The 25,212-nt window shown below is 39.0% G+C and overlaps 1 protein-coding gene across 1 annotated transcript in view; it reads left to right on the top strand.

The window, feature by feature from the left end:
- PRKN (parkin RBR E3 ubiquitin protein ligase) overlaps positions 1-25,212 on the top strand; it is a 1,305,989-nt gene that overhangs the window by 420,742 nt on the left and 860,035 nt on the right. Inside the window, exon 3 of the mRNA XM_025422695.3 lies at positions 10,349-10,586. Coding sequence (XP_025278480.1) covers positions 10,349-10,586 — 238 coding nt within the window. The remainder of the gene's footprint in view (positions 1-10,348; positions 10,587-25,212) is intronic.

Here is a 25,212-nt window from a genome sequence, read left to right as displayed (position 1 = left end):
TTATTTATAAAGGAACTCCCATCTTGCCTTTCTTCTCTCTCTACCAGAGCAGAGGAAGTAACTTAAGTTACTGTGGGTACAAGTAAAATGTATTATCTGTAAATCTATGGCCTGACCTGTCACCTGTGGGTTTTCATTAGCTTTTATTAGAATGGGATATAAAACTGTCCCTAAGCTTTGAGGCACTTTCTCATAGTCCCCAAATACCACCCACCAAACAATGGATTTTTGTAAATCTCTTCAACTGCTTTATCCCAGAAGAAAATTGAATGTGTCCCTGCTGAGCCTTTATTCTGTCCTTATGCCCCCAAAATGTACATTATGAAAATGTAAAAAACAAACAAGGAACCAGTCAATAATCTTAAAGGAAGTTCATTATAAGTAAGTCCCATTAGATGAATTTAGAAAAGTGTTTTTGTTTTTTTTTTTGTTTTTTTTTAACCCAAGGCTGTATTTACCAGTTATTTCAGAGTAAAGGTTCAAAGCTAGAGTCCCTGGCCTGCACAGTACATCTCTCTCATTTACCTGCACTGATCCTGTGGTAAACATTATCTTTACTCACCTGCAAGAGCTGTAACCCTCAGGAATAGACTCTGGTGGTGGTCTTAACACATTGTTTCTCCTGAATAAATGATTACAGGAAAGGATTAGTGAGGACCAACAGCTGCAATGGAAATGAATACCATTTATCCTTTCTTGTAGTTGGATGCCAGAGTCTAGGAATTTGTCCCAATTTGCACAGATTTTGAATGCCTTTGCACAAGCCGATGTCTGGAGGGTGACTCAAGCAGACATCTGCTTGGAGTCCAGGTGTGAAAGAGGGAAAAAGCTTCATGTTTTATTTATCCAGAGTAAAAGAAATGTTGCACATCACATAAAATATCCAGATTATGAAACGGAGCTGACATAAGTAACAGTGTGTTGTATTTATATATAAAATTTAAACCTAAGGCTGGAAACTTAAGGAATTTACAGCCAAGGTGTGAAACTGTTTATCTCTGTGTCATTTAAAAAAAAAATACAAATGCCTGCCATGTCTCCTTTTTTCTTTGCCCCTGAAGAGCCTGAATATTGTCTTCCCCATCCTACCCTACTCTGTGGATACCCACTCCTCCCTTCCCTATTCAAGCTTCCCGCAGGGTCCATGGGACATGTGAGAAGTCAGATTCAGTGAGTGGCCCCCAGTTGCAATGATGTGATATGTGGCTACATTATCTTGCATGGCAGTAAGGAGAAACTAATATTCGAGGATAAGTGGCCCTCAATTATTTTTCTCCTTTCCAGAGTTAACACACATTTCTTTTCTTAAAGCTCCGTGTTAGGTGTGTGACTCCATGGCTTTTTCTTCCTCAGAGAGATTTGTTTTTGGTTTTGTTTCTTTCTTTGTTTGTTTTTGGAGGAGGAGAGATCTGTTTTAAAATAATCAGAGGTTCAAATTATCACTCTGGCTTTCCACTGATTTGAAATAAACATTTAATGTGTCACCTAATAGTTTGTCTTAAAGACATGAATTAAAATAAACATATTCTCATTATGAGCACTGAGTAATGCTTCAGATTGTTGAATCATGACATTGTACACCTGAAACTAATATAACACTGTGTGTTAACTACACTGGAATAAAACAAAACAAAACAAAACACAACACGGTACAACAAAACTTATCCTTTTCCAGGCAGGCTGGCCACCTACTCATTGCAACCTTGAGTCAATCAATATCTTTTTTTTAATTTTTAAAAAGATTTTATTTAATTATTTATTTGACAGGGAAAGAGAGAATAAGTAGGGGGAGTGGCAGGCAGAGGGAGAAGGAGAACCAGGCTCCTTGCTGAGCAGGGAGTTCCATGCAGGGCTTGATCCCAGGACCCTAGGATCATGACCTGAGCCAAGGCAGATGCTTATCCACCCAGGCATCCCTCAATTTATTTTTTCTGTGCTTGCTAGGTTAGTTCCTAGTAAACCAGCATTGGGCTGTAACCTAATGTAAGGGACATAACCCAGTTTTGTTTGTTTGTTTGTTTGTTTGTTTGTTTTAAATTCTGAATGAGCATGGCCCTTGTGTTACTACCCAAGAGAAATCATGGATTGGAAATACAGCATAAGGCATACTGATCATGCATGACCTAGAGGTAGAAGGTAGTTGAGCGCAAACAAAACATCCCTACGGCTTTTCCCCACTACTATTCTCAATATTCTTTATCTGAAATTTATATGTATTTCCTTTAGGAAGTCTTGCTATTTCACAGAGTTTGGAAGACATGCACAGTTCTGAAATGAGTCATATTGACAGGCCTGGAAGGTAGAAGAACAGCCCTAAACCATCTCTATAGCTAAGCTTTTGGCATATATTTTGCTGGATTTTGTTCCCCAAAGTAAAGATTACCATATTTCTCTGTATATAAGACTAAGTTAGACAAAAGAAATCTTAACCAATAATAGTGATCAAAGATTAAAAAAAAAATAAAGCATAGGACAGATGAGTAAAGTGGGGAGGGAAGGTACCAGAGACAGAGAGAAGACAGGGGAGATGAGGGGAGAGCATGCAAAGACCATCAGATTCTTTTAGGAAGTGATAATATGTGAGGGATGAAGAGAAGGAAACCAGAACTCTCCAAATTGGATAATAATAATGATGGCTGACTTTTTTCTTTTTTTTTTGGGGGGGGGGGGGCTAACAATAAATAGAAGCCAAAAAAAGGATATGAAGATATTTTTATCCTTACCAGTTTTTTTTTTTCCTGAAGTGACTTCATTGCTGCAAAATCTCTCTCCACATTATAAGCAAAATATCTTTGTCAGTAATAAATTTTCCACTGAGTTTGGGAAAAAGACAAGACACAGTGAGAAAGAGAGGACATATGAACTGAGTTTGGTATGACAGTTGGCGTGCTTCCTATTTTTTTCCTAGGGTTGTAGCAACTGGTTGTATGGATTTCCTTAGGAAGAAGATATAATATAAAATGGGTTACTTTCCAGGATTCATGTCTGTTTGCCATACATGTTTGAGAAGGGAGAGTGTTTGTTAACCCTGCACCCTCCCCTCCTCTTTATGAATATAAGCAAGCATATGCAGTGATTTGTATACATTCATTTAATTCTCTTGGCCAAATTCATGTATATGTATGCTTTTAACTATTTGTAATATTTACCATAACTAGTAATTGAGTATTCAAACAACACTGGGAAACACTTTTTGCAAAGTTTACCATGTAAGACACGATTTACCTTGGTTTAATGGGCATAGGGCTTGTTATCTGTTACCTGTTATCTAGGAAAAGGTGTGCATGGACCTACGGAACCCCAAACCTTGCCTGCACACACAGCACTCACATCTTCCCACAATAAATCATTTACCACACAGCTACCAGGAAGTGAAGGACATGGATTCCTATTTTGTCCCCTTCCCCTTCCATCCAGCTCCCTCTCCCTCTTCCATCCTTCCCTTTTCTATGGATCCTAATGAGCAGCATAATGGTCCCAGGTCCGAGGTGGGAGGGAAGTGAATGGCTACTCGGCTTGGACCCACACTGGCTAATTAGTATGGGGCTAATTGACCTTTCGTGGAATCTTATTCCTTAGCCTTCAGCAACAGAGAAGGGCCTTTCAATAACTCTATGTAGTGTAATATCTTTGATTATAATGAAAACCAGTCATAAGAAATGTGAAATACATTCAAAGCATAAATCACAAAATATCTGTCTTTCACAAGTCTCTCTTAAAAAAAAAACAAAATGAAAGCTCAAATTGAAGGAACAGTTTTTATCCTCATCCAATTAATATAAATTGGCATTTAGTGTTCATTGTAGACAACGGAGGGAACTGGAGTTCATGAGAAACAAAGCTGTGGGAGCAGTTCCTTTCTGGTTATTCTGACTCCCCTTTGCACATCTCTGGGCTCCTGCCGCTTTCTCTGTGTTGTCACATTGTTAGCTGCAACCATACAGAACAATTCCCAGCCATTACATCTAAAAATATATTTAAGTAACTTCCTAAATAATTGCCATTTTGTCTTTCTCTGACATAGAAAATACATTATTAAAAACTCATACAGAAACATATCTGTTAAAAGTCATTGTCAGAAGAAGCAACTAATAAGCGTTCTGGATTTTTAACAGCCAAAGAAAGAAAAGAAAATTTAAGTTGTTTTAAAAAGCATTTCTTTCTTATTTAGATAATTTATGTAAAGTTATCCGAGAATGACCCCCTTAATGTCAAAATGATTTTTAAAATTAAAATCTGATAACATCATCGCCTATTAAATTAGGAAATCTTTTATCTGATAAGTATTAGCTGATTATATTATTGCTTTTCTGGAGAAAAATGTGTGTTATTAAAAACTCAAATGAAAATTAGAGATGTTTCAGACCTTAAAATGTAAAGTTAGTATACAATGGGAAATGTGACAGCCTTCCCATTGAAATAATTTAAGCATTTTGTAGGATGAAATAGAACTTTGCAGACTGGAGTGAGCTAAAAAAAAGAGTGAAGGTATTCGAGATAACTTGACCTAATTTAATGAGCACAGGAATTGGTACAGTAAGTATGCTGATGAGTGTGGAGCGATCAGTATGCTTAGACAGGAGGTTGTGTCCAACATGTCTGTTTATATCATGAATTCAGAGAGGTGGAGAGTCCAAAGCAGAATATTTGAAAAAGCTCTGGGCTTACAGCCAAAAAACATGGGCTGCAGAGCTGTCTTTTTCATTTCCTAATTATGTGTCTTATGTGGGCGAGTTACCCAAGCCATCTGAAATGTTTCCTTACCTCTGAAATGGCTACCACAATTGATATGAGCTTCACAGGATCATTGGGTTATTCAACAAACCCAGGTCTCTGGAGTGTGGACTTTGAACCAGGTCTCTGTCGTAGAGACTTCAGCATTAGATCCAGTATCTTTTCTTGAAGATGGCACTGTTGGGTAACAGAGAGAAACACATAAAAAGGCAAGGGCCATGCAGAGTGGTCAGTGCCACCTTCTGGGCTCACTGGGACCTGGAGGAGTGCCCATCCCGCAGCAGCAAGAGCTGGCACTGGCCTTCCTTCCTGGGAGTGAGGCCTCGTTTCCAGGCTGGCTTCATGCTCGTCGTGCTTCATGTGCTTTGACCAGTTGCTCTGTAACTGGCACTGGTTCTTACTTTCATCATCGTTTTGTTTGCTTGTTTGTTTTAAATCAGATCCACCCACACTTTCTTTTGCTACCTCCACTGAGCCAGTTCCAGCAGGGCTGTCTTCCACAGCTTTGCACATTCCGGGGATCTGGCTTTCCTTCTAATCATTCCTTCATACCCAGGGTGTGGCCCTGCAGCTTCCAAACCCGGCTCTTCACCATGAGCCCTGGGCATCTGTCCTGCTCTGTCCACCCTGTCCAGGAGCCACACTGTGGACCTTGGGGCATCAGACGTGGGTAATGGGGTGTCCTTGGCCTTGACTCGTACCTCAGCTTCACACTCAGGAACCAGGTGACATTGAGCTTGACATGAACCTCTCATGGCTCATCTGCATCTTCTGTCAGGTGCCATTGAAATGAGCAGCCAGTGAAATAAAGAGCTTTATTCAGGCCAGCCAGTTCTGGCTTCCCAAAACCACGCTGCAGATGGCAACAGCACTTTCTTCAGAGGACTCTAGTGACTCTAGTGACGCTGAACTACTCACTGCATCTGAAACCTTGTCACACAGTCTGGAGGGGAGCTAGAGCTCAGACATAGGTGCACTTATTTAATTGTATCAATATAATTGTTATTTCTATAGAAGATGAAAGCACTTGGTTAATAATGTGACATTATTGGCTTTTTGAATCTCATTACTAATCATTTTAGAGATTGTCTGTCTCACCCTTTTATACGTGTTTGGAAAACACTCCAATAACTTTGCAATCCCCAGGAATTTTCTTGTCAGAGTAACATTGCTTGTTTTTACAAGGTCTAAAAGGTTAAGAATATTTTGAAAAGCATTACAGGTTTTTCAAGTTTTGCTTATTTCCAATGTTCTTCTTTTCTTTTTTTTTTTTTTTCTTTTTAAAGATCTCATTTATCTGAGAGAGAACACGAGCAGTGGGGAGGAGCAGGAGAGGGAGAAGCAGGCTCCCCACTGAGCAGGGAGCCCAAGGCAGGGCTCCATTCCAGGACCCCCTGGGATCATGACCTAAGCTGAAGGCAGATGCTTAACCCACTGAGCCACCCATGTGCCCCTATTTCCAGTGTCCTAATTGGATTACCAGACTCTCAAATATTTGAATCCTAACTTCATGTCAGCAGAGGAACTCCTTCTAGGAAAAGGAAAAATCAATGTCTTGTATATTATTAGATAATGGCCAATCAGGTGAGACTTGGTTATTGGTTGTCAATCATCTCCCATAGATATTTTATTAATACTGGGGTGTCTCTAAATCAAAGGTACTATAGAGAGAGTGTATATGATCCAAATCTCTCAGTCCCTGATGGGGCAGAGGCTCCGTCCGATTGGCAGCAAACAGCAAGCCCAGTTGGGCAAATAACTACTTGTTTTGTCCACATTGAACAACTTATATCACTTCCTTACTTGTTGAATTAATAAATTAAACCACAAATATGATGTGTTTCCTCTTTGCCAGGAAATATTCTATTTATTGAGGAAACAAAGACAGAAGGGATTGTTTTTGCTCAGAGGAAGTTTAAAACCATGCTGGAGAACTCTGCTGTCTTTTCTGAAAGACACTGAAAATCTCTATCTTCCAAAGCTAAGGAAGTTTTTCCTATACTATGAGAACTAAATATTATTTGGGGCTTTGAAATGACTAGACAACTAAACTTTATCCAATTTATCATCTCTGGAATGTGTTATTAGTAGGGCTTTGAACTCTACCAACGTGATGGTGTAGTTATACCATCTGGCAGAGGAACTGTTTCCGAGATCAACACCGCTTTCTATGAGAGGTCAAAGAATTAAGCAGCTAATGGCCTCAGAACCGTGGATGGAGACCAAGAGAAATATGTTCTGTACATATCACTGTAGCTACTGAAATCTGCTTGGGATCTTCATATCTTCCCGTTCCCCTTTCCAGCTCTAGCCTAGGCATTAAAAAAAAAAAAAATCTCGAAAGGAAAATCTCAGTTTGGGGATTTCTCCCATGGTTGTCAAATTTTAGCAGGCTCTGAGAATTTGCTGAGGTTCTTCATGTGTTTCATGGCATCTGAGCATATAGGCATTTTTTTTTAACAATGTCTAGTTCACAGGAAGCTGGAATGTTGTCAGAAGGATTGTCACATCTATAGCATCTTCTTATTCTGCCTTCTATGCCCATTTTCCAAGTAGGACTGTGTCAATGGGACAGCCTAATAAGATTCAGAGGCTTTATTGACGTACAAGATCAGAGGCCAGTCTTGTTTAGTTTTCAAAACTCCTGAATGATGATACTGATACTAACACCTATGTATTTTGAGTTATTGCTGTGGCTTGGGGTCTGCCCTCCTTCTGTTTCCTTAAATCTTCAGAATAGTCTTCAAAGTTTGTGGTATTGCCAATGAAAAATGTAGAAACCAGAGCTTAGGGAGGAAAAGTAATTTGCCAGAAATTATACAGCTAATAAATTACATCTATTTGGCTTTAAATTCCACGTTCTTTCTTCCACAGCCTCTGGTTCCCCACAGAACATTTTAGGTATAGAGCTTGTGACTTTTTATATTTGTTACATTCATTCATTTATTCATTCTTTTTTTTTTTCATTTATTCATTCTTATTTCTGCCCCCATCCTTTGACTTTTCCATCGACGGGCATATTTTCTCTATCTGGTACAAAGCACTGTGTGAGTCATTCTGATAAGTAAAATACAAGTATGACCCAGTTGCCACTCTCAAGAATTTCTAAGTTGAGTCTGAAGATCAGACAGACAGACAGACACCCCCCCCAAAAAAAACCTCTACACTCTGACCATGGCAGGAAGAGCATGACAGGCAAAGATTGCTGACACTCAGGTGCAGAAGAAAGGCATTACTTTTATCTGAAGCATGTAAGTCCTGAAGGTAGAGAGAGGAATTTTATCTGACTGAATTCTTGAGCCTCCTTGAAAGGAAAACACTATGGACAAAAACCTCAGGGGATGTTAGGAGACTCATTCTCAACTGTTTCCTCCTGTTGCAGAGCTCCTGTCCTCGCATGTCTGCTCAAGTGTACTCAGATCTTGGTGTTGCTTTATTTGAAATGACTTAGGCTCAGGGCTATGTACAATTCCTACGGTCCTGGCTGAACGCGGAGGCTGTGATAAATAGTGATAGAATGTCTATCAGATCAATGAGAATGGAAAATAGATATTGTCAGCTATTACTGCCTAATGAACAACCACAAAAATCCCAGTGCCGTACATCAAATGAGCATCTCCTTCATGTCAACTGGGGGTCCGTGGTGCCAGCCTGCCTCAAGCTGGAAGGCTTTTCTCAAGCTGTAGGTACAGCTGCCCTGGTCCTCTCTGTGGTTGAACACAGGTCTGTGTCAGATGTACACATGGGGCCCTGGCTCAGGAGGTGGAAAGCACCCAGAGGTGCTCTACTGCTGACCACAGCAGTGGTGCAGATACATTTTAAGGCCCTGGTTCAATCATATTGGCCAAAGCCAGTCACGTGACTGAGCCCAAATCAAGTCTAGAAGGAGAGATGGGAGTGAACAGCTCTGATGAAAAATCTCATCTCTCATATATACGATGAAGGAGATGGAAAGGAGATCAAATCATGAGATAGGTGATCTAAAAAAGAGAAAAGTCTAAGCACACCTGAAGATGATAGTAAGATGTCAGATTCTATACAACAGGTAATAGTGAGACATTTGAAAAGGTTATGTCGCACACTCCAGAAACTTGTACATAATAGATGATAGAGGGAGATGGGAGGTCAGGGAGCAATTGCACAGCTACTATAATGATGAAAGCTTAAAATGGGGAGGTGGCAATTGAGAAGTAAAGGAGCAGGAAGATATGAAGGCAATTTCTGAATCAGAATTAGTTGCTCTTGGCACCTTGCTGGATATAATGGTAGGGTGGAGGAGCCCACAGCGGTGATTCTACTGAAGCCATCAGAAGACACAGAAGGATCATCAGAGTTGTAGGTGATGGGGGAGGGCCTGATGCCTGTGTACCATGGAGGAGGGCAGTGCTTCGACAGAAATGGGGACATGAGGTGGGGCAGACTAAGATGGAGATTGAGGACACAGTGACCATGGCTGAGTAGGAGCCACCCTGAGATTCACAGAGCTGTGAGGACAGGTGGCAAGGAAAGCAAGCATGTCCAGGTGACAGAGGCCTGGGGCATGGGGTACAGAAGCAGAAATGGTACTGAGGACCAGAGGGCATCCCAGTGATCTTCTGAGTCCACAAGGTGAGCCTGCAGGAAATGCTGCTGCATGTTGGGCACCCCTCATAAATGTTTGCTGGTGATGGTGATGGAGCTCTGGAGGGAGGATGGGGGCCAGTTATGACTGTTACAAGCATTGCTGTGTTTGCATGGTGTTGTTTGAACATTGCTACGATGAGAGCATGATTGTGGGTAGTTTATAGATATTGAAATTCAGGGATTGATCGAAAGAACGAGGTCCTGGCTCTGCAGGAGGAGGACTGCAGACAGATGAGTGATTTTCCATCCAGTAGATATTCTGAGATGAGGCTTTGATCTCAGGTAGTCTTGTTTTAGCCCTAGCAAATTATCTGACTTCTAACTTTAATTCTAGTAAATTTTACAGTCTTCTGTTCATACACATCAATATATTGATGCAGAGCATTTTTTCACATATTCACTGATTTTAATTGTGATCTTGGATGGATTGGCCTGCGTATGCTGTTCACTTGCTTCCCCATCGCTGTGGTGATGTTTGCTGGTGACATAGGGGATGCGTGTGGAGTCTACCATAAACATGATTTTAAATTGTAGAGAGAAATGCTCTGTAACTGACAATAACCAACCCTCTGTTTATAAAATGGAGATGAATGCCAGTATTTATATCTGAGAATTGGGAGGACACATCACTTCAGAAGTAAATCAATTTTAAAAGAATTTTGCTTTTTGCTGTGCTTATGTGTGCAGTGTGGTACGTTTTTGCCCTATGAGCTCTCGTGTTGCTTTGACTGTTACCCTAGTTTTCTGTTGCTGTGTTCCATGTATCCCCACGTTTTGGTAGCAGGCATGTGTGTGAGTGCCGTGGCCCTGCTGACCCTGTGTCTGCCTCTATCAAACACACATGGCTCTCAAGTTCCATGACTGCTGCAACCTTGGGCCTAAACAGATCTTAGCCTCTTCTGTGGACTCTGGGATGGAGGACAAGTCAAACCTTACTTGGCATTTTAATGATTGCACTTTCTCAGTCTGTGTCTGCCTTGTTCCCACACAGAGCTGTGACCTGGATCAGCAGAGCATCATTCACGTTGTGCAGAGACCCTGGAGCAAAAGCCAAGAAAGGGAGGTCCCTGGAGGAGATGGCCCACGGAAGGCAGTGGAGGGCTCAGACAGAGAGCCTGAGAGCTTAACGCGTGTGGACCTCAGCAGCTCTGTCCTCCCAGCCCACTCGGTGGGTCTAGCTGTGATCCTGAGCGACGACTCTGAGAGGGTTCTGCCAGCCAGAAGACCAGGTAATTGTACAGATTATGTCTACGGCCAATAGAGCACTTTGTGTAGCCGACCTCTGCAGGGAAGGGGCTCAGTATGTACATATTTAATTCATGTAAGGTCTGGATTACTAGAAGGAGGCATCATTAGAAGGATGGCACTTGGCTATAAAATTTGAGGTGAATACATTTAATAAATACAATAGAACAGGGCTTTCAAATTAAGAATGAAGGGAAGGGCTGGAGCAGGTGTCAGGACCATGGTCATGGTATTTTATTTTAGTTATTTTTAAATTTAATTAATTAAGATGAAGCAGGATGCTGGAAATATGATGCATTGAGCTAGGGTCAAAATACATGATTAAGGTGCATCTATATCCCTCCCAGGTTTTGCCTTTCTTTTTCTATTTCTTATTTTCTTAAAATACATTTTGGTTTATTGTGTTTCTGATGATGTAGGGAAATTTCAAAAAACAGAAAGAGAACTTTAGAGGTAACTTTAATCGTGTGCCAGTGCTAAGACATTACAATGTCAATAACACCCGCAGTGTGAACGATGTTTCTGTCTTTCCGTGTTACACCCCATTTTCAAAATGCTTTTATTTAGCAAGGATGGCGATTCCTTTCTTATTTTGCCAATATTAATGTATTTCCCTTAATCTTTTATTTTTATTTTTTTTTTAAGATTTTATTTATTTATTCATGAGAGACACAGAGAGAGAGAGAGAGGCAGAGACACAGGCAGGGGGAAAAGCAGGCTCCATGCAGGGATCCCGATGCGGGACTCGATCCCAGGTCTCCAGGTGAAGGTGGCGCTAAACTGCTGAGCCACCCAGGCTGCCCAGTCTTTTATTTTCCGATCTAAATAGTCAAAGGTAGGGGTGCCTGAGGGTACCTGGGTGGCTCTGCCTTGAGCTCAGGTCCTCATCTCAAGGTCTTAGGATCAGCACCCACCCCTCTTCCAACTCCCTGCTCAGTAGGGAATCTGCTTCTCCCTCTCCCTTTGCCCCTCCCCACTGCTGTGCACTCCCAGGTTCCTGCACACACACAGGCTCTCTGTCTCTCTGCCTCTCTGTCTCAAATAAATAAATAAATAAATAAATAAATAAATAAATAAATCTTTTAAAAAAACAGTCAAAGGGGGCAGCCTGGGTGGCTCAGTGGTTTAGCGCCTGCCTTTGGCCCAGGGTGTAATCCTGGAGTCCTGGGATCAAGTCCCATGTCGGGCTCCCTGCATACAGCCTGCTTCTCCCTCTGCCTGTGTCTCTTCCTCTCTCTCCCTGTGTCTCTCATGAATAAATAAATAAAATGTTAAAAAAAAATAGTCAAAGGTATAACAGGATTCTTTTTGCCTGTGTGTGACAGAAAGCACAAAATAATAGCAATGACTTTGTAAAGTATAAGTAAATTTCTCTCCTATATACAGTAAGTGAGGATTATATGAGACATAGGAAAAAATGTAATACATGGGGAAAAATGAGATCCATCTAAAACTCTGCAGCACCCATGTGATCCAGAATGGAAAGTTAATATAAGTATTGGACTCCGATTTATGGTGCATCTGATGTTTCAAGTGGAGCATACATAAAAGCTATTCTAGAGAACATTCAGGTGGCATGGCAGGTCGCTTCCAGAGGGAATCACCCCCTCTTAAAGGGGCACACGTCATCAAACATTACAATTCAAACAAAGAGACATTCTGTCTTGAGTAGAAGTAAGTATATTCCATAAACTGGAAGATTGGTTTCCCCTGAAACTTGAGAAAATAAAGTAACAATTTGAAACAGAACACAAAACAAATACTTTTGATGTTAATTAAAGCATAAAAGAAAAAAATTGAAACCTAAAACAGAATACAACCATAATAGAAGAACAGCTATTAAATAGAACATAATTTTAGCTATTGGAATGAAAAAAAAAAAAAAAAAGTCCTCAGTGGATGGGTTAAAACAGCAAGTTTGGCAATGCCAAAGAGAGAAATTGTCAACTGGAAGATAGAAATGAAGGAGTTGTCCAAAGTGGTACAGGTTAAAATGTAAAACAATGCTTTTAGGAGACTGAAAGTTTGGAAGAGATGGCCAAACATATTTCTGATGAGTTTCATGACAGGAGAATACAGAATAGAAAAGAGACAGTTTTCTAAGAGAATACTGAAAATTTTCCAGTATGTGTAAGTCCTCTGATTCAAGAGTACATGGTCCCAAGCATAATAAAACAAAGAAACACACAATTGGTCTTAATCAAGATGAACAAAAATAAATTCACTTTATAAAGAAAGTAAAGGACCAAGGAAAAAAAGAAGATATTAAAACCAATTGAAGAAGGAGATTACTTATAATAGAACAGTAATTCGAATGGGTCCTGGCAGGAATAATAGAAGAAAACAATATTGGAATAATATCAAATGGCCAAGGGATACACTTGTTAACTTATGGCTCCAAACCCAACAGGCCTAACAAAAATATTGCTCAAGAGTGAGAGGGAAATAAAGACACTTTCAGATGAACACTGAGAGTATTTGTACTCAGTGTGAAAGAACTGTTGAAGTACTCACAACAGCGAGGAATGGGTTTGAACTCAAAGTGACAAAATGGGATATGAGAGATGATGCTCAAAAATACAAGGATAAATACAAGTTTAAATGAACATTGGTATAAAAAATAATATTGATTAATTTAATGGGTACAAAAATAGGAGAGACCAAAGTAGAGGATAAAATGACATTTAGGAGAAAACTGATCAATTCATGCGGAAATATGTTCAAGGTCTCATTAATGATCAGAGAAATTAGTATTACAACAATATTTTATCAGTGTAGCCTACCTGATGGGCCAATATTTAAAAGTCTGACGATACCAAGCATTGGTTAGTATATAGGGCAAGAAGTACTTTCATACTTGATGGTGGGAATGTCCATTGATTTACCAGAGATAGCAACTCACAGCTTCATAATAATTAATGAAATTACAGATCTCTACATATTCTGGAACTCAGAGTACATGAGGAGACATCTATATAGATGACCATAATAGGACCATTGGAATTTATGAAAAGATAGCAATAACAGTTGTCTTTAAAAGTAGAATGGATAATCAGCATTTTATTCTTATAATGGGTTGTAAATTGCAAAGGAATGTTCAGTAAGATACAGTTTATGCAAAATTTATGTAAAATTTCAAACATAAAGTTCAAAGCAATTATATCTATTGTTTATAAAACGATAACCATGTAATATATTTTGTCTAAACAGGATATGTTTGAGAGTTAAAATACATTAAATATGATTAAATTGTAATTATACACAATTATTTTTAAATATTTATGGATCAACAAGTTAGATTTGTTATTTTAATAAATGAATGAATTAGTTCTTCAATAGGATTTAATTTCTTTTCAAAAGTTAAAAAATTCATTTTCTTTAGAGCAAAATCAAGCTTTTATATTTATCATCTGAACATTAATAATACCAGCAGAATAATTATCCTTTGTACTTACACATTTTAATCAGTTTCTTAATATATCTGACTCTGCCATTTTTGTCAATGGTATCTACCTGAAGACTAAAAACAAATCTTACTGTTTATTTTATTATAAAATTGTCTTTAGTCATCTTCAGTTTTATTTTATTATGAATAATTTTGAAATTATTGTCACCTTCAGTTGATTGTCTCTCTAGACTATGATACTTTTAGTTAAGAATTTCTTTTTTGGGCAGCCTGGGTGGCTCAGCTGTTTAGCGCCTGCCTTCGGCCCAGGGCATGATCCTGGAGTCCCAGGATCGAGTCCCACGTGAGGCTCCCTGCGTGGAGCCTGCTTCTTCCTCTGCCTATGTCTCTGCCTCTCTCTGTGTGTCTATCATGAATAAATAAATAAAATCTTAAAAAAAAAGAATTTCTTTTTTCACTGTAGGATTGAGAGAGATATAAGTAGGCTCTCAGAATATTCTGCTAAATGTTTAATATTCACTTCATATTTTTTAAAGGATTTTATTTATTTATTCATGAGAGACACAGAGTGAGAAAGAGAGGCCAAGATGGAACTCTCTGAGGTCTATGCAAGTATAAACAGTCTTATCATGGAGCACAGAGTCATCTGAAGGCACTAGCCATAATGGTGTTGTCATTTACCATATTATGTACATTTATAGGAGTTTATCTAATCTCTTGGTTGGGTTGAAAGAATTACACATTTCAATTAAAAATACGAAGTGAGGGACGCCTGGGTGGCTCAGCGGTTTAGCACCTGCCTTTGGTCAAAGGGCATGATCCTGGGGTTCTGGGATCACTCTCTGATCATCCTGTTCTCATTAACCCACTGACTGTTAGCTGTATGTATTTTTGCAGGGCTGGAGACTAGTCATGGTACCACTTGCTGGGGCACCAGGTGGCTGACAGGGGTGCCATCACACACCCCCAGACCAGGAATGAGCTCTCCTGGGGCCTTGCATGTGGTGTGAGGGGGATGTGCTAATTATAGAGAATCTGGAAGGGATAGGGAAAGGAGAGATGCATTATACCAGGCCAACTTTAAGATTTAACTATGTTGGGGCACCTGGGTGGCTCAGTCAGTTAACATCTACCTTCTCGTCAGGGCACGAACCCAGGGTTCTGGGATAGAGCTCCCCCATCAGGCTCCCTGCTCAGTGGGGAGCCGGCTTCTCCCTCTTTGACTCTCCCTGCTTGTGCTTTCTCTCTCTGTGACAAGTAGATAAATAAATAAAATACTTTTAAAAAGACTTCTTAATTATGTTAAAATTGAACTACGAAGAGTCATCCCTTCATCTTCAGATCTGGGAAGAATCATCTCCTTTTCAATCATCTCCTTGTACCTTCTACCACTTTTATATATGTACTTCATTTCCTTTGCATATACTTCTTCTCATTGAGGACAGGATATCTGTCCAGTTTATTACAGTTTTTCCCCCAAGTCTCCTAGAAGAGTGACAATAAACATTTACTAAATGATTTAAAATTATAAATGTAGTTAAGATTTTCATCATAATTTCTGTATACTTAACTTTTGGAAGCAATACTTTATTTAAAATTATTTGACTTCACTTCTTAAAGCATCTTGGCAATTTCAGTGTTGGAATGAATGTAGTACCTTGATTGGGGTTATTTGGAACGATTGTAGGGGCAGTGCGCTTACATGATTATTTTTCTTTACTAAAAATGACAGGTTAGAGTTTCTGGAACAGTAATTCACTCCAGTGTGCAGAAGAGCCATCTGTGGATACTCATTCTGTGCTTATTAATTCAGTTGGCTGGGGGTAGAGGCCCAGAAATCCCAGTGCTGACTACATTCTGAGAAACTATGCCCTACAGCAGGGATTTGCCAACCTTACAACTGTGAGTCCTGCCTGGTGTCCTCAACTAGGTGGGAGGAAGAAGGCAGGTCAGGGAAAGAGAAGTGGGCAAACCAAATCAACCCTTGGTAGCCAGAGCAGTTGCATACTTAACTAGTTTTACATATTAATTAACCCTTCTATAACATGTTTCATTTTGGGAAAATAAAACCCCTGGTTACAAAATATTTTAAAAGCTGTGCCTGAAAGAAAGAATTTGAAGAGAATTAAACTCACTTTCTTCACGTTTCTAGGGTGTTCAAATTAGACAAGGAAGAATTTAGGTGCCAAACTTGGGAGATCTCTAAAGGGCAAGTAGCTAGGCTCTAGCCACATGTGTGGCAGAAACAAATCGGAACTTCTAAAACCATGCAAGGTGGGTTTTTTTATTATTATTTATAGATGGCAAAAGATAGCTTAATTTGAGAGACCCTGTTAATAACCAGTTATATGATTTTTACACTTAGAATATAGGACATGTTATATATCCTTATATATTTATAAGAGGAATTCAAATAAATCAAGTGACTCATTCAGGTAACCCTTAGAGCAGTGGTTCTCAAGCTGTAGTGCTCATCAGAATTGTGTGAGGGCTGGGTCCAGCCCAGTCAGCTTGCAGTAAAGGCTGAGAATCACCATTTCTTTGCACTCCCAGGTCATGCTAAAAGTGTCATTCCAGCAGCCATGCTTTGAGTAGCGCTACTTAAATAATACTTTTTAAATATAATTTAAATAATACTTTAAATATTTTAAAATTTAAATTTAAATTTAAAATTTAAAAATAATTTAAATAATACTTTAAATATTTAAATAATTTAAATAATACTTTTTAAAATATTGCAAATGTATAAAATACGTTATTTTATAAATATTATAAATATTCGAATGAGAACCTTCAGTAAGCTACTCCTGAACTCTAAGGAACCCATCCATGCATGAACTAAGTTATCATGTTATGTCTTCATTTCTTTAATGAGATACCATTCATTATCTCCTGGCAATCAGATTTTATGAAGTTATTGGGCCTAGGAAAAAATATTCTCTAAATTTTGTCATACAGTTAATTACATGAACAAAAAGTCAGTGAATCCCCACTCTGAGTCAGGCATAATTCTAGGTGCTAAGATGTAGCAGAAAATAAAAACAGAAAAAATGCCTACCTGAATGGATCCCATTCTACTTAGGGAATAGCTAATAAGCATAGAAACAAAGAACTAGTAAGTATATGTCCTCTGTCAAAAAATTAAGCAGAGTAAAAGGAATAGAGAGTGTTGGAAGGGGTGCTCTTTTGTATAAGGTGCTAAGAAGGCCTTTCTCATGAAGTGATATTTCAGGAGAGCATTTGTTAAGGGATTTCAGGCAGAGGGAGAGCCCAGTATGGAATCAAGGCAGGACCTGGTTGGAATGTAAGGAGGTTAGCATGGCTGGAGCAAGGGGTGTGAAGCAATAGGAGGAAGGGAAGTTATAAGGGAGTCAAAATGGGAGTAAGTTGCATAGGGTATTGTAGAGCTTGTTTTACCTTGGTGAGAAGGTTAGCCACTGGAAGAAGTTTGGGCAATGCTGTAGAGTAATCTGACTTAGGGAATTGGCTAAGTCAGCTGCTTTTGAAGTGGCTGCCTGTGAATCATAGAATACTCTAATGCTTATGACATCAGGAACTAGTGGTAATAATGATGGTCAACATCTATGAGTGTTTGCTGTGAACCTGGCATTGTACTAAGCACTGCTTCCATGACTGTCTTATTTGGTTCTTTAGAAGCCTCAACAGGCAGACAATATTATTGTCCTCATTATAGATAGGAAGTAGCATCAGACTTTTTGAGGAACTCATCCAGACAAGACAAGATTTTACCGAGGATTGTCTTACTCCAAAGCTTGTGTTTGAAGTATCCAGTAGCCTATACTCTTCAAAATATAGATATCAGAAGTAAAGAATGAGCTTCTACATTTCCTCTAAGTATTTTGGTTATAAACAATAGACATAGTCTGACAATAGGTAGTTTTGAAGAATTGTGTTGTTAATTTTAGTCAAGTAGTCAAATTTTAAAACTCAATTTTATATCACGTGATGTATTATTATTTTCTTTTTAAAAATAAAACTCTTGTTAATTTTATACAGTTCTTGGGCAACCCGGGTGGCTCAGCGGTTTAGCGCCTGCCTTCGGCCCAGGGCCTGATCCTGGAGTCCCACCTTGGGCTCCCTGCCTGGAGCCTGCTTCTCCCTCTGCCTGTGTCTCTGCCTCTCTCTCTCACTCTATGTCTCTCATGAATCAATGAATCAATCAATCTTTAAAAAAATGCCACCTAATGTTATGACATACTGTAAAGCTACAATCATCAATACAGTATAGTGTGGGTGGGAGAATAGACAAATAGATCAATGGAAGAGAATAGAGATCCTAGACATGGACCCACATAAATATGGTCAGCAGATCTTTGAAAAATGAGAAGAGGCAATGTGGTAGAAAATAGATAACCTTTTAAACAAATATGGTGCTGGAATAACTGAATATCCATGTAAAAAAATCCAGGCACAGATCTTATAATTTTCACAAAAATTAACTCAAAATGGATCACAGACCTAAGTATAAAACACAAAACTATAAAACTTCTAGAGTGTACCATGGGAGAAAACCTAGATGACCTTGAGTATAGTGATGAGTCTTTAGATACAGCACCAAAGGCATGATCTTTGAAATAAATAAATGATAAGCTGAACTTCATTAAAATGAACAATTTCTCCTCTGTGAAAGACAATGTCAAGAGAATAAGAAGGCAAGCCAGAGACTGGGAGAAAATATTTGCAAAAGCCACATTTGATAAAGGACTATTCTCCAAAATATACAAAGAATCCTTAAAACCCAACAATGAAATGAACAAATGGATTAAAAATTAGGCAAAAGACATGAACAGATACCTCACCAAAGAATTTACACAGATGGCAAATAAGCATATGAAAAGATGTTCAATATTATGTGCCATTAGGAAATTACAAATTGAAACAATGCGATACTATTACACACTTAATTAGAATAGCCCTAATCCAACACTCTGACAACACCAAATTTCGACATGATGTGGAGCCACACCAACTGTCATTCTTTGCTGGTGGAAATGAAATGGTATAGCCATTTTTTTTTAATTTTTTAATTTTTTATTTTTTTAAATATTTTATTTATTTGAGAGAGCAGAGTGAAGAGAGAGAGCACATGAGCACAGCGGAGAGAGGGCAGAAGGAGAAGGAGAAGCAGGCCTCTCACCAAGCAGGGAGCCCAATTCAGAGCCTGATCCCAGGACCCAAGGAGCCCTTCAGGCACACCTGTATAGCCACTTTTGAACTCAATTTCTTACAAAATTAAACATACTCTTACCATATGACACAGGAAGTACTCTCCTTCCTGTTTACTCAACTGAGTCAAAAATGCATATCTACACAATGAGCTGCACACAGATGTGTATAGCAGCTTTATTTATAATTACTAAACCTTGGAAGCAACTGTGATCCTTCCATAGCTGGATAGATAAATTGTGGTCCATCCATGCTAAAAAGAAATGAGCTATCAAGCCATGAAAACACGTGGGGGAAATTTAAGTGCATAATACTAAGTAAAGGAAGCCAATCTTGGAAGCCTATATACTATATGATTCTAACTATATGACATTCTGGAAAAAAGGAAACTATCAGTGCAGTGAAAAATCAGTGGTTGCATGAGATTGGGGAGAAGGAAGGACAGATAGTCAGAAAACAGGATTTTTTTTAGGATAGAAAAACTATTCTGTTAATACTGTCATGGTAGATGTATGTCCTTATACATTTACCAAAACCCATAGAATATATAACCCCAAGAGTGAACCCCAATTTGAACTATGGACTTTGAGTGATAATGGTGTGTCGATGTAGGGTCACTGTTACAACAAATGCATGACTCTGGTGTGGAGTGTTGGTAGTGGAGCAAGTTCTGTGTGTGTTGGGGAAGGGGATCTATGGGAACTCTACTTTTTACTCAGTTTTGCTGTAAACCTAAAAATGCTCTAAGAAATAAAGACTACTGGGGATCCTTAGGTGGCTCAATGGTTTCGCGCCTACCTTTGGCCCAGGGCGCGATCCTGGAGTCCTGGAATTGAGTCCCGCGTCGGGCTCCCGGCATGGAGCCTGCTTCTCCCTCTGCCTATGTCTCTGCCTCTCTCTCTCTCTCTCTCTCTCTGTTCATAAATAAATAAATAAATCTTCAAATTAAAAAAAGAAATAAAGACTACTAAAAAAATGAAATGAGATTGTTTTTAAGGTATGAGCCCTGGATATGCCCTGTAGACATATCATGATTATTAGAGACTATGTTCTTATCAGCACTTTTTTTTTTTTTTTTTTTTTTTTTTTTTTGCCAGTGGTTCAATGTAGTACAAGATGAAAATTATGTACGGGATTATAAATTAGTTAACACCTGCCAAATACAAATCAGTCATGGAGGCCTACTAATGAAATAAAGTGATAAACTTCAGAATTAATTCTCATTTTATCCAAAATCAAATCTCAATGCTTGAAAATGTGTATTAGACATGCAAATGACTTTGAGCCAGAGAGTGTGAATTTCTTGGTGTATTGGACAGCTTTAGGAGTGCCCCTTGTGTAAACCTTCCCTGAAACAGAATTTTGGCAGTCATGCTAGAGCAACTTAAAGTTGCTATCACATGAAATTATTAAAAATACATTGATTTTGCCAAGAACTTATATTTTTCTCTAGCATAGATATTTTTGCTATAATATACTCTTTCAGTATTATAAGGGAAAACATAGAAAATGATATTGCATGGTAGTGGGAATTTTGCCAGCGTGACATATTTTTGGGTGGGTTTTTGAGGTGAGGAGGAATAGTCATATTCCTTTCCAAGAAGTCTGAACACTATTTTAAAAGCAGGATGAGTTGCTTCTTCCTGTTGATCATGTTCTCCATAATACTACAGTGTGATTACTTGTCCTGTTTTTGCTTCATTTTCACTTTGAAAGTATGTTCATCAAATGCAAGCAAGTCTCATATACTTTGTAATTCCATTGCCTGGAGAATGGGTGGTGATGGCTATATTGTCATATAGCCAGTAAGTTTCTCAGCATATAAAATACAGCCCTTACAACTTTTTGACTCATTTGTCACACATAGTGGGTAAAATGGTTAATATTTGCATGTAGAAAGCAGGGCACATTATGCCATGGGTGTGCAGAGTCCAAGCCACAGTTCTAACCCTGAGGAAGCCACAACTTGGTAGAGTGGTGGTTAGAGATAACTAAGCACTCCACACAGAGCAGTGTAAGCTATCAAATAATTAGTGCCTGCACTTCTTACCAGCCGACCTTCTGCGTATTATCATTGTGGTAAAAAAAAAAAAACTCATGACAGTAACCATCTTAATCATTTCTAAGTGTACAGTTCAGTAGAGTTAAGGATATTCACCTTGTTGTGCAACCAATCTCCAGAACTTTTCCATATTGTAAAACCAAAACTCTACATACCCTTGAAACAACTCCTCATTCCCTCCTCCCCCCAGGCTCTGGCAATGAGCATTCCACTTTCTATTTCTTATGAATTTGACGACTCTAGATACCTCATCTGAGTGAAGCCGAACTGCGGTTGTCTTTTTGTGACTGGCTTATTTCACTTAGCTTGATGTCTTCAGAGCCCGTCCATGTTGTAGCATGTGTCAGAACTTCAGAGAACTTCTTATGTATGATAAACTGGCAAAAGGAAATACAAGGGTTAATAAGAAGACCCAGACCCTCAAGAAGCTAACAGTTTGAAAGATCTACCTATACAATTAAGATGGACTGAGTTGTGAAAAAATGGCAAATCAAAGCAGTATAGGGCTTTGGAGGATGGAGATGCTAAGATAAGCATCCTGTACACGAAGTACTTTTCTGTGTTTGGCGAGGCATGGAGGTTTGAAGGAAGTGTTAAGGAGTTGGTCACACTCAGAGGTGTGTGAACTTGTATCGTTTCCAGACAATGATGACCATGGCTGGATTCTACGACAGATTCAAAGTATTGATGACATCAGAAACATGATTGAGAGTGGGGGTGTCCTGTGGTGGAGAGGTCTGGAAGTCAAAACTTTCAGTGACCAAAATGGCCATAATAACTCTTTGTCACATCTCTCCTGTCTTCTGGTGGTTAAGTGTTCCCACATCTTGCATTTTCTTCCTTAAATACTTAGAAAAGGAGAAGAGTTATGTAGTCAAGTAAAGCTGGAAGGAGGGCCAGTGTGTCCTTCTCTGTGACAGAGAATACAGGGAGGAAAGCCCAGAAGCCACGTGAGTGAGCACGTGACTTCATCTATGACTTGCCGGCTTAGTGGAGAGCAGGCTTCCTGTTGGAAAGGAAGACAAACCAAGGCTACCCTTCCTACCCCGTGCTTTTGGTCCAGCCTCTTCTGGCACACATGATTCTGTTAGAAGTGTTTTGTGGTTTGTGACTGTTTGCTGTAAAACATAAGCAGTTAAAAATGAGCTATAGCGGGTAGTGGTGGGAAATCACAGTGGTACTTGCCAGGGGCCTCAGATGTTTTGATTTTTCTGAAGTCACCTCTGCAGAGTAATATTTTGATTACAAGGGGAAGGGAGAAGTAGCACTCTGGACCACATGAGGCTCCCGTGACTGCATGCTCTACACGCCCTACCATGGGTAGCACATAGGCATCCATCTCCTGGGGGCCTACTGCCCACAAAATAAACCATTTGCATTTTTTTAATCTTTGAGCTCTGAGGTCTTTCAGAGGACACTGGACATGTGCCAAGATGGGAAGATTTGCACTTGACGGGAGAGTGGGAGCCGAGGCAGGATATTTATAGCTGGTGAGGTCCGTCTTGGGAATCGCTGGAGCGTTCTAATTAATGCAGACTGTGCCAAAAATGTTGGCAAGCTGCTGGATTCCATTTTCTTGATTTGTTAGAAGGAAGATAAAGAGAAAAATTACAAATTAAGTGGTAGAAATTGGCTGCCTATAATAAACTCTTTTAAAACTTTCTAAGTTTGTTCTGAATAAATAAAGATTAATGGAAATTTTGTGACTGTTTTATTGGAAGTGTTATTTTGTGTGAACTGTAGCTTCTAAGAAATTTACACATAATTCAAGAATCTTTGTTCCACCTATGTAATTAAAATAGAAATTAGCAAAATGTCCATTTTATAAAACAGATTGAAACCCTCATGATAAGAAAAACAAAAACAAAAAACAACTATCAGGACTCTGTTTTTTGAATTATTTTTCTAGGTAATTCCATAGAATCAGACCCAAACTCCTGTGTCTTCTAAATCTCTTGAGCTATAATTAATTATCCAAATGATGCCCCTAACGTTCTGTAATATCTAAAAAAATATTTTCCTCAATCCCTAAAGAGAGAATTATATTGATTACCCATGGTGTTAGCAGTATGTTATGGTACTCTGATTCTTTGAAAGTTAATGCTCTATCTTCTCTGTGTATGATAATTAAACTATCTGTAATGTTCAGTCAATGGAATTGTGATTAGAAGGAATCAAATGTCCAATTGTTTGTCTAGTGGATTAAATAAAAATCTGTTGAGGCAGGGAATATGTTTTTTTTAATACTTCAAGTGTTTACCACAGTGCCTATTATATGGAAGGCACTTAATAAACGTTTGCAAATGTTTTCTGGAGAGTGCCATAGAAAAAGGTGATAGGCATTTGTTTAACCTTGGGCCACAGTACCCTAGTGTGTAATGTATCTGTGACACAGATGCTAAGTTTGTGGTGATGAGTGTGGGCTCTAGAGCCAGGCTGACTGAGCCACATCCCAGCTCTGCTTCTTACTGCTTCTGTGACCTTTGCCAGTTCACTTTCTGCTGCTCTAACTGGAGGTATGTAGAGCAGCAATATCATTATCACTCAGGGCTTTGTCAAAGATGCAGAGTCTTTGGCTCCATCCCAGACCTACTGAATCAGAAACTGTGTGTCTAAAAAGGTCCTCTGGCAAACAGTGCAGAGTCCAGTTTGAGAAGGAGAGATTTCTTCAGGGTGCTATGCCTCAGTTTCCTTATTTACAATGCACAAATAATGAAATAAACTATCTCATAGCTTCATTCCAGCTCACTCGTGACCAACACTTAAGAACAGGGGTTGACACATACTACATGTTACACATTAATAACCGTTGGCTGTTTGTGTTATCCTGTCTCTTTGCAGCTCATATGAGCAAAAGCTGTGATGTTGAGCCTGGACTCTAACATCAGTCCAAGTTTATAGATTCAGAGTTACTTGACTTAAATCAGAAAAAAAAAAAAAAAAAAAAGAAACTCAAAAACAGGAGCTTTATCTTCATGCCATACTTCAGAGACTTTGGCTCCCAAGACTGCCTTCTTTCTTCTTACTGTGGTTTTGGAGTTGGGGTTTTATTTCACTTTAACTAATTAATATATAATTTTAAATGTTGGTCACTTCCACCATATATTTAGGACCAAGTTGGCATAGTGGGTGTGCCAGGGTAGTGAAGAATGACATTGCAACAAATCTCTTAGGGCTATTTTCCTAAAATTCTACATTGTTATCACTTTCTAGCTGTGAGTTATGTCTGATTTGTTTTTCTCATACTCTGTTAGGTAATGTTACTACTTCTAGAGTATTTCATCAAAAAATAGGACTAATCTTTTAGTTTTCATGATCTGTTTTTAGTCATTGGGAACCACTTGGACAGAAAGGAAGTTTTGATAAGGCAAAAAAAGAGATGAAGTTGTTTCAATATTTTATTTTTTTTTTCATTTGGACCCTGCTTGGAGAACCATTTAGCTCCATACAGTATTTTGAAGGAGGAGACTAGCTGGGGACTGATCACACAAGTGACAGAGCTTATATTTCAGTGAACAAGAGGATAGCACACATAGATTTAGATTCTATCACCTGAGTACATGTTTTCAGACCAGAGTCATTATACAGAACAACGTGCTGGAAATGAGTGCTTCTAAGGTTTATATGAATCTAAGGATGGGTCTTTATATGGGTCTAAACATATACCCACCCTTACATAACTTCAAGTAAAAGATGTGTGCACATCTTCATGACGTCCTACCTTCAAAGAGAAGGCACTTTGCTAACGCGCTGACAAACAAAGGCAAACATTTAAATCTAGAGTGATGGCATAGGCAAGTACAATTTGCCAACCTTCCCAGATTGCTGGTGTTTGCCTTGCAATCTTCATATTGTCACAAAGAATGTAAAGACACAGCGTTAGTGACTGATACTTCTGCCTGAGTAATTATTTATAAAAGCTGCATGCTGTATGGGTTTCTGATGCTTGTATGAT

The sequence above is a fragment of the Canis lupus genome, chromosome 1 (genome assembly GCF_003254725.2).
Source record: "Canis lupus dingo isolate Sandy chromosome 1, ASM325472v2, whole genome shotgun sequence".
Taxonomy (NCBI): domain Eukaryota; kingdom Metazoa; phylum Chordata; class Mammalia; order Carnivora; family Canidae; genus Canis; species Canis lupus.
The sequence above is the reverse complement of the archived record's forward strand: the minus strand, read 5'-3'. Positions and strand labels throughout refer to the sequence as shown.